Source organism: Leiobunum rupestre, chromosome 5, assembly GCF_980474605.1.
Source record: "Leiobunum rupestre chromosome 5, qqLeiRupe1.1.hap1, whole genome shotgun sequence".
Taxonomy (NCBI): domain Eukaryota; kingdom Metazoa; phylum Arthropoda; class Arachnida; order Opiliones; family Sclerosomatidae; genus Leiobunum; species Leiobunum rupestre.
In genome coordinates this window covers 53,864,406-53,875,538 of record NC_143388.1, presented here as the reverse complement: position 1 = coordinate 53,875,538, position 11,133 = coordinate 53,864,406, and the positions used below count along the sequence as shown (strand labels likewise).

The 11,133-nt window shown below is 36.6% G+C and overlaps 1 protein-coding gene across 1 annotated transcript; it reads left to right on the top strand.

The window, feature by feature from the left end:
* The first annotated feature begins 6,469 nt into the window (after positions 1 to 6,469).
* On the top strand, positions 6,470 to 8,235 carry LOC149945301 (uncharacterized). Its single transcript, XM_090176499.1, has 7 exons — positions 6,470 to 6,526; positions 6,586 to 6,727; positions 6,791 to 7,018; positions 7,080 to 7,167; positions 7,233 to 7,336; positions 7,530 to 7,643; positions 7,700 to 8,235. The coding sequence occupies exons 1-7, from the start codon at positions 6,470 to 6,472 to the stop codon at positions 8,233 to 8,235; spliced, it is 1,269 nt and encodes a 422-aa protein (XP_090032625.1).
* The last annotated feature ends 2,898 nt before the right edge of the window (positions 8,236 to 11,133 follow it).

Below are 11,133 nucleotides of genomic sequence, written 5' to 3'. Positions count from 1 at the left end.
TATTCATGTGACAAATATCGAGGGGTAAATGGCCCATTAACTCAAACGTGGTCGATTCTTTCGTTCGCGCGCATCTCTTCAGCATTCCGTTACGATCATTGTTAAAAGCAGGTTCCCACATGTCTTGCGGGTTACAGGCCGCGTTCATATAATACATTCCATTCTCCAGTTGCGTTTTCTTAGCATCTTCACCAAAATTCAGCAATTTCGCCAAGTACGCGTTATACGCCGAAAGATTATTTGTAGACTGTACCGACGTATCGCCCAAATACGCGTCGATTTGCGAAAAAAGAGTTCCAATAAGATTATTCGTGACCCCGACTTTCACTTCAGTGGCTGGTACGTCTGTACCGTCGAAATGCACGAGTTTCATTTTTAGTTTGAGCATAGTTTGGATAAATCAATGTATAAGTCATCAGATGCCGGAATAAAAAATTCGAGAGGGCCATTGTCGGTTATGTTATTCGTGGGCAGATATCGTATTTCGGTTGTAGCTAATATATTGGTATTTAACACGGGTCGTTCGAACAAGTCTAACGAACTTAGCATGCCTTCTCGAAGCGCCATTGTTTCTTATCCCAAAAAATCGTCTTTCGTCCTTGATTTTTTCGTTTTCTTTTTCCGTTGTCTAGGAGGCGCGCGTCTCTTACGAGTTCCACTGCCTGACTGGGGCTTACTCATTCTGTCAGCGGCTTTATGTAACAAATTGCTTCCGGCTAATCGTAAATTGTTGCGGATAGCCAATTGCGGATCTACACCGGATTCCAAATCACCGAACATACGCTTTCCGAGACCTAGCGCTTCGCTGCGTAAAGGTATTACCATCGGTGTAATATATCTCATTAATTTCTTAAATATTCCACCCAAACCACGCCCTCTCTGGTAAACGGGGCCGGCAAACACTCGCCCCCCATATTGAGACTTATAGTAACGGAAATAACTGTCACTCTCTGACATCTTTCTTGAAATGAAGTCGAACGACCGTCTTCCCCGCGTTAAATATCAAATTTTCTCCAAAATCAGTTTTTAAGTCTATCTCGATCAACTCTAGCTCTCTTGCTTTAACCGGGTAATAGTCTATTTTGTCGTATATAATAGACTTATTACTAGACTGATCATTGCTCGCTAACGGTATAATTTTCATGAGAGGAGCGAAAGTATCTCCGGTATACTGGGGATATATTAAATTCGAATATAGATAAAGCGTACTCGCGCCTCTAGATAAATCGGCCGGATAAGTACTGTCGTGACCAACCAGGTCAAAATCAAAATCCGTAAATCCTAATAATTCGCCTAAGCCTTTCTTACTGGATTTGAAGAAAATAGTCACAGCCCCGTGATCAGCTCCTACATGGATTGTGCCATTGGGGTTTATACCGAAATGAACAAGGTTTCTCACGTGATCAGGGATAGTGTTTGACATGGCGTCTAATATTGCTTGAATACTTAAATAAGTTCCAATCGGAATATTACAGTCAACTTCTACGTTGCGTGTAAAAGTCATATCGCGTAGATGATTTTCTTTGATTTCAATATAATTTAGATGATTTAAAATTATGCTCCTCGTATAGGGGGTTACCGGTTTTGACGGCTGATATACCCCCGATTGATATCCCGTGTCATCCTTGCTCTCGAAACATAACAGTTCTTTCAAAGGTCCGTCAGGAATAAATAACTTGAAATTGGTCTTCTTTTTCTTGGTCGGGTCAGCCGGATTATGTATTGTCGGATCGTAAATCCAATAAAGTCCATCGGGTTTTTCCAAGATTTTGAACGAAATGTAGGCGTCCAGTCCATTTTCCCTTATTCCTTCGTTAATAGCGCGTACAACTTTTTTAACCAGACTATATTTGATGACAAATCCGGCAGTGTCTTTTTCGGCTTCCAATTTAGCGACTTTTAATGAGATTTTATAAATGTAAGGTCGTTTTTTATAATAATTAACCGCCACAGTTTTTAATTGAAAATTATTAGTTTTATCCGTGATATTTTCCCAGTTGGGAGGCAAAATTACTTCCGACACGCCAACAACAAATTTGTCCGGTAGTGTTATAGAACGACCCAAGTTTACTTTAAAGTTTGACTGAGTATTCGCCGGATAGAGGTCGCTAGAGGCGTTACTCGGTAGAGTTACGTAAAAGTCGTCCATTTTTATAAAAAGAATGACGGTCTCTTATTTGGAGGGGATTCGAACTCGTGACTATTTGAATTTGCTATTTACAAAGTTGTTCGTCCTACCAAGTAAGCTACCGTCATCCCTACAGATTCTCCTTTCATGAAAGGGCAAAGCGGTATCTTTTCCAAGTGTCGAATGAGTGCTACGCTTTTCCAGTCGGTTATGACTAGCGGACAGAAGGCGCACTTGACCGAAACGCTGTCTGGTAACGAATAAAACCCTTGCGCGGCCAAGTCTGATTTATGTACACCTGGTACCTTCCAATTAACGAAACTCATTAATCGTTTTTTTTCCGAAAGAAATTTTAAAGGAATATCGTGGCTATTTACCGTAGCCATTTTTTCTTCGAAATTTACGTATACAACGAAATCGTCCCGAATACAAATCTGGAGTTTCCTCTAACAGCGTACTGGGTAACCTAGCAACGGCGCATTCCTCGATAAACACCTGCTCGTAATCAATCAAACCTGTCACCACTTTAACAATGCCCGAGTATAGCGAGCCTGGGAATTCCTTTAAAGGAGTACTGACCTTTTTTCGCGCCAAAATACCAACCAATCGGCGCCATTTTGAACAATTTCGAGTCAGCCAATTAGCGCGCAGTACACGCGCGTGGTAACCACGTGGTTCCCGCGCCGCGCCGCGCCAGCCAATCAGCGCGCAGGTAACCACGTGCTCCCCGCGCCAGCCAATCAGCGCGCGCGCCACTCTGCGGAGGTCAATGACCTTCGGTGACTTACCCCGAGGGGGGAAGAAAATGTCGACCCCCCAGCGCCACCTGCCGGAAGGGGGAAGGAAGCGGGGACTTCCGGTGCCGACCCCCTTTCTACCTGTACATTGAAAAACCCTGATGATTGGGGCACATCCTACTAGCTTCTAGTCCAAGAGCCCATGACAAAATAAGCATGTGATAAGGTACACGGTGGGTCAGTATATTTTTAAATTAGATTAGTGATTTGTTACAAAGAACTGTTTGTCTTACGGGTCAAAGTGAGGGCTTTCCGGAAATAAGAGCCACGTGACGTCACTTCCGGTGACATTGACATATGATATGACCTGATATTGGTATCATTTGATTGGTCTCAATGTGCTCTTACCAAATATCGCTAATTAAACGATCAAATAAGACATAATAACTTTTTTAGTGTTATACGCCGTTTGGTTCAGATTTGAAGTTTAATTTAGCGATATTTGGTAAGAGCACGTTGAGTCCGTTAGCCGAAGCCCAGTTACCAGCCCACACCGGACCGAAGTTGGAGGTGGAGATAGGACCATTTGGACGGAGGTAACATCTCCCAGTGCGCCACCGCCCGTGCGGGGTTACAAGAGCCGGACCCCGACTCCCCGGTAAAGCCACCAGATATTGCACATTCCGACCCCTCGTGGGCCTAAATTAATAAGCTATAGCTTTTGTTCTAATTAACAAATGTTTTCAATGGAGAATAGTAAATTGGAAATTAAGCCTATATGGTTAACAACACACTAGGCTATTGACCCAATTAATTAGGTAAATATGGTGACCTAATTATTTGGGTCAAATTATTTGGGTCTAATTAATAGCACAACCCTTTATTTTGCGCTGTTTTTTACAAAGCCCATAATTATGGGTTATCTATTTTTACCCAACCATTTGGGCAGTTGTCAATTTACCCAACTTTGGGTTATTTATTTCTATCCAACCATTTGGGCAGTTGTTAATTTACCCAACTTTGGGTTATTTATTTTTATCCAACCATTTGGGCAGTTGTTAATTTACACAACTTTGGTTAATTATTTTTACCCAACTTGGGTTGATTTCATTTTGCCCGAATTTATTGGTAGGTGAAATACTGACCCAAAATTGAGTAGCAATTGACCCAAAATGGGTGGAATTTGACCCAACTTTTTTTAGCGTGTAGTGTTAACAACAATATGGACCGCGTTCTTATATCATCTCATAATTTTAAGTTATTGATAATTAAGAGTTATTTAATAACACGTATGTATATAAATTAAAGTATATAAATTAATGTATATAAATTAATGTATATAAATTAATAATTGAACATGAAGTACTAAAAATTAATAAAACCACACTACTTTTGATGTGATTTAAGGCCGTATTAACACAAATATAATTTAAATTAATATCGCTAAAATATAATCAGGCAGTTAAAGAAATGAAATCGACAGTATAGGCAATAGGTTTCATTAATTCGTAGCCAATTAATATGAATGTTATTTGAGATCGTAATTAAACAACTCAAATATACGGCTACACAGTACACAAAGAGTGGTGTATACGGCAAGTTAACACATGTTTAAAACCACAACACCCGAACCTTTGAACATGTTTAGAAACTAATCTTAAAAATCTTTAGACGTGTTTTCACTGTTAGCGGCAAAAGCATTTAATATGTTTAATCTCTAAACGTATTCTATCTAAACACGTTTAACGATAAATATGACAAGAAAATAACTTGTTTAATTTCTAAATGCATGATGTTTCAAAGCTGAACACCACTATTGCCTAAACATGATCGTTTTTAAACATGATAAATATTCTGTTGCATTTTGGTGTTTAAGAAAGTGTTTATCATCTAAACACCTTTTTTTTCTCTGTAGTTCTACGACAACGAGTACAGCCCCACCGTTTCCTCATGCTTCGGGTGAGGCCGGTGTTCAAGGAATCCCACCGACATCGGTAACGAACGCAGCGCTTTATCAACGGCTTCCGAGATTTTTCGCGCAAGGATCGAAAATTCTACCCGGTAGTAGATAGAAAATGAGAGAACTGGCTCAAGGTCTCCATGTTAATGAATGGGGAATCGGCGGCTCCCCGTTGATTCTCTATGGGGAATTCCGTCACCTTGAACGTCCTTGAAAAACGCAGCGGCTCGAAGTGGGTGCATTCGCTGGTATCGAAAATACGAGAAAGACCGTCGAAAAAAAAGGACGGAGATTCGAGCCGTTCTCCAGGAGTGCGGGTGGCGAGGAGAATCGTAGCCTCCGTCTAATTTTTAAGCGGTTTCTAATATCTACCGTACCTGCTCGGTGTCATGTACAGTGTTACGTCGAATCTACGGTGCGAAAGTCGGGTTTTATTAAAAATGCGTTGAAGAAACTTAGTCGTCGTTGAGCGGGGAGCCGAAAAGCCCTTGAAAGTGTACTCGGGTATTTTGTTACCGCGCTTTGGTCTTCGCGTGGCGTGGGGGGCACTATAGAGAGAGAGTCTTCGGAATAACCAGGCGAATTGGTGGGGGTATCATCGAAGGGAGTAATTGATTTTGTTAGTTTTACCAGGAAATTACCGTATGGGATTTATTCGCGTGCCGGCCGCAGTACGCACCCCGTACAATTTTAAGCAAAAATTAGGCATATTCAATTTAGCGAAATAATTGAAATGTGGTCCAAAGTACGATAATAAAGCGCTATATAAAGGGAGCTCTTCCCATCGAAAAACTAATCATTATTTTGGCCACCGTTACTCTCGCATCTTCGAAGTTGAAGTCTTATAAAAAATGTAAGTATATAGCGCAAACATGTTTTAACAGAATTTATTTCATTTATTTCAAATCTATTTACGCTTAAGGTCCGAGGAAAAATTATAGATCCTTGAAGTAAACTTTCTGAGAGCGAATGGAGAATAAATTCTGAAAGAACTAGCCTAAGTTATTGTGGAGACGGAAGAGAACGGGGTTTACACTTTCAAGCCACCGTTCCCTTATCACCAGTTGGCTAAGCGTGACAAACGGTCATGTTCTTGGATCTCACGCGATGTCTGTGGCTTACTATGGAACGACGGTGACTACCACACGGAACATTTGACTGACATTATCTCCTTAATATCGGCTAAAGCATCGACGTTCTACACTAAAGGCGCTCCAAAATCCACAATACTTTCAAAATATTTTAACAAAAATTTATCAATATTGAGGAATTGAGCTGCCCAAGGTTAAATCAGTTGTCGAACACCTGTCCTTTGCCTTGTAAATATCATTTTAGCGACGCTAACTGCGCACATGTTAAAGCATACAAAATATCTGTATGGAAAAAGAATGTTGTTGATAAATAAATATGTTTTTTGTTATCCTGAACTGTTTTGTTTTTTTTATTTCTATCAATATAAATTAAATAGTGAAATATGGCCATAGGAATTTTAAAAACAATGACGCCCTTTCCCAGATATAACTTGAAAACTTATGGCACTATGACGCCAAATTTGAAAGCCTTGTCGGTTTTGCTTACACGCGCTGAAATAAATCACCGGGAGCATGTAAAAACTGCAGAATTCATGATCCGCAACTAATCAAAATGCCCAAAGACGACGAGCAAATTCTGAAATTCTGCAAATACGATTGGATGCAAAAAGTTGGTTTTTCTCCGTTTCGTATATTAACTGATATTAATTGTATGAATTTATTATTTAGGTACCCTTCGTTATTTATGCGGATTTTGAATCTATCATCAATAAATTCAAGACATGTTTGCCAGATTCTTCTCTCTCATCTACCACCAAATTGTCAGAACATATAGCGTGCGGGTTTAGCTACGTAGTTGTAGGTCCAGAAGGTAAGATTTTTGTTCTTACAGAATGGTAACAGATCGATTTTATAAAATTCATCTCGTAATTAGGTACGCCAAATTCACCAATCACATACCGAGGAAAAGACGCCATCGATGTGTTCCTTGAAAGTCTTGTGATGGAACAAGAAGTCATTTCCGACCTTTTGCGAATGAATGTCCCTATGGATTTAACGCCCACCGAGTTAGAAAAATGCCGAACGGAAACTCAATGCTACATTTGCTCAGATAGTTTCAGTTTGAAAGATCCACCCGTCAAAGATCATTGCCATTACACGGGTATTTTAATATAATAGTGGTTTTTCGGTATCCGCATTTTTTTTAATAATTTTGTTTTCAGGACGATTTCGTGGAGTCGCTCATAATACCTGCAATTTGAAGTTAAGAGTAGGGAAATTCATCCCAGTCATTATGCATAACTTATCACGGTACGGTATTAATATCTTTCATCGAATACTTAGCCATTAAACTAACTAGATATTAAAAATTAAAGCTACGACGCCCATCTCATCATGCAGCGGATTGGTCTTAAGAAGGAAGAAACAATTTCCGCCATTCCTTCTAACACTGAAACGTATATAAGTTTTAGCTTTGGAAGTCTGCGTTTTCTAGACTCAATTCGTTTCATGCCGGCGTCTCTCGAAACTCTTATTTCCAACTAGGCCAAAGGAGGTGCCGAAAAATTTCCGATTCTCAATTCGTTCTATGATTCCCCGTCAGGTCATTCATTTACTTAAAAAGCTAACGTACCCCTATGACTACATGAGCAGCATCGACTAATTTGACGAAGCGCAATTACCTCCGAAAGAAGCCTTTTTCAACGCGCTAACTGACGAACATCTTTTAAACGAAGAATACGAGACCGTGAAAAAAATCTGGGATGTTTGTCATTTAAAAAATCTTGGTACGTCATATTACGTGGAAAATAAATATGTGTTACTAATATTATTATTATTTTAGGTGAATTACATGATTTATACGTACAGGCTGACACCTTACAACTAGCCGATGTCTTTGAAAACTTCCGCAAAATGTGCTTCGAATATTATCAGCTTGATTGCGCTCACGCCTTTACAGGGCCAGGGTTTGCTTGGGAAGCCGCCTTGTATATGACCAAAGTCAGATTGGAGCTTCTTCAAGATATAGACATGCATCTTTTTATTGAACGGGGAATAAGAGGGGGTGTATCTATGATTAGCCACCGTTTAACCGAAGCCAATAACCACTACATTCCAGAAACCTACGATCCCGATGAACCGTCAAACTTTATTATGTATCTCGATATGAACAATCTCTACGGTTTCGCCATGGTTGATTATCTTCCGACTATTAAATTCAGCTGCGTATCAGTGAACGACCTACTAACCTACGCTGTAAGCCACGTCCTGACTTTAGCGGACGAGTCTTCTTACGGTTTTATTTTGGAGGTTGATTTGGAATACTCAGACGAGCTACATCAAGAACACAACTGTTATCCTCTCGCGCCAGAGTCGTGAAAGATTACGACTGATATGTTCTCTAATTACTACAAATTAATGTTAAACGATCTGTCCCTCCCCGTGAAAGGAACTCCTCCTAAACTCGTTCCAAATTTATTAAACAAATGAAAAAGATGTCGCTGACCTTAAATAGACCAATATATACCGGTTTCACTATTCTCGAAACTGTTATGTACCAGTTTCACTACGAGTACATACGAAAGACCTACGGTGACAGTGCGCGTCTACTTTTCACCGATACGGATAGCCTGAATTATGACATCCAGACGGAAGATGTCTACGCCGATTTTCGGTAAGATTCACATCTCTTCGATTTTTCGGGCTACCCTGTCGACCACCCTCTTTTTAGCAACGCCAACAAAAAGGTCATCGGAAAATGAAAGACGAAATGGATGGTGTACCTATTCGCGAATTTTGCGGTCTCAGACCCAAGATGTATTCTATCTTATCGGAGAAGGGCGAAAAGAAGACCGCGAAAGGAATTTGCAAACGCGTTGTGAAAAATAAGATCAGGCACGCGAATTATTGTGATTCCTTATTTCAAAACGTAGTTACCACCAGCACCATGAAACGAATTGTTAGCTCAAACATGAACTTTTTACGATATCCCAAAATAAAATAGCGCTAAGCCCTTGCGATAACAACAAGTTGGCAAGCCAAAATGTACCTCTCCTCGGAAGAATTGTCCCTAGTTGTATTAATTTATCGAGATGACCGTTAATGATATATCACCGCAATTTAGAGTTATTTACTGAAAACGTAATCCTGGTTCGATCCCACCCGGTATAAATTTTAATTATAATAAAAATAATTGAGACGAAACAACCGAAATTAATTTATTCAGAATATTATAAATTAAGTAGTTACAGCAGTGAGTTAGACGTACTAAAACAATGCACAATTGAGTTTAACCCTTTTAACAGTACAAGTTTATCAATTAATACGAAGCCCATTTTAAATGAAAGAAATATCTACAGAGGGTACTTATTATTAGTTTTCTTACTTACGCAATACTTGACGCATCTTTAACGCTCATTTTATTTCAACACTTGCCCATGATGAAGATAACCTGGGTAAAACCGATACCCTTTCTTAGTTCTTCTTTAGATAAACCCTTGTCTCCTACCATCTAATATTCAAAATTTACTAACTCTTATTTAAAAAGCACTACACCAAATTCAATAAAACCAACCTCGTGCCATAAAACAATTCCTTAATAACAACAAAAGAACCTACTTTAAACCATTTCACACAAAGAACAATAATTCAATGCTAACAATACCGCCCTAAAGCTCAACACAATCAACAAATTAAAATACAAAAGCCCAATCGAACAAATTTCGTAGCCAAAATTACCGATAGAAAAATATATAATAACAACCCAATCAATCAGGCTTCAGAGAAAAAATAATTAATAGAAAAATAAAAAATAATAACCCAATCAGACTTCAGAGCAAAAATCATTCATAGAAAAATTTATAATAATAACCCAATCGATCAGGCTTCAGAGCAAGAATAACCTAAAAAAAAATTTAATATTAACCCAATCGATCAGCCTTCAAAACAAAAATACTTAATAGAAAATATATAATGTTAACTCCATCGATCAGGCTTCAAAGAAAAAATAACCGGAAGAAAAATATAACGCAATCAAGCACCAAATTCCTTCAAAAATTTAGAAACCCAACAACGGAAAATTCATTATAGCAAGAAGTGCGACACCTTACCATTAACAAACAGGAATTTTCGACGTTATTATTATGAAACTGGATAAGCTAAATAACACGACGTACACACTGCAAAGGTTCCTCCTAAAATGGACATTTTCGTGGAAAAAAATAACCTCAAACAAGATTTGACCTTTAGATTTTCATACGTAAAATATTTAGACTTTACCAGGTTCACAAAAATTAAAAAACAAAGTTCCATAAACAATATATACAGATATTGTATTAATCCGTTTAGTAAAAAAACCCGAATTATCATAATGGTTCCTTCACTTTAATATTTCCTCTAAGAAGTCAATGGCTCGTCGGTGAACTATCCGCATTGTTACAATGCGACCCGTGTTCATGTCCTGATCACAATCAAATTTTACATTAAAACACTAAAATATTTAATTAAATATAAGATTAATATAATTTATATTAATCTTGTATTTAATGAAATATTTATAAATTATATTAATCTTGTATTTAATGAAATATTTATAAATTATATTAATCTTGTATTTAATGAAATATTTATAAATTATATTAATCTTGTATTTAATGAAATATTTATAAATTATATTAATCTTGTATTTAATGAAATATTTATAAATTATATTAATCTTGTATTTAATGAAATATTTATAAATTATATTAATCTTGTATTTAATGAAATATTTATAAATTATATTAATCTTGTATTTAATGAAATATTTATAAATTATATTAATCTTGTATTTAATGAAATATTTATAAATTATATTAATCTTGTATTTAATGAAATATTTATAAATTATATTAATCTTGTATTTAATGAAATATTTATAAATTATATTAATCTTGTATTTAATGAAATATTTATAAATTATATTAATCTTGTATTTAATGAAATATTTATAAATTATATTAATCTTGTATTTAATGAAATATTTATAAATTATATTAATCTTGTATTTAATGAAATATTTATAAATTATATTAATCTTGTATTTAATGAAATATTTATAAATTATATTAATCTTGTATTTAATGAAATATTTATAAATTATATTAATCTTGTATTTAATGAAATATTTATAAATTATATTAATCTTGTATTTAATGAAATATTTATAAATTATATTAATCTTGTATTTAATGAAATATTTATAAATTATATTAATCTTGTATTTAATGAAATATTTAT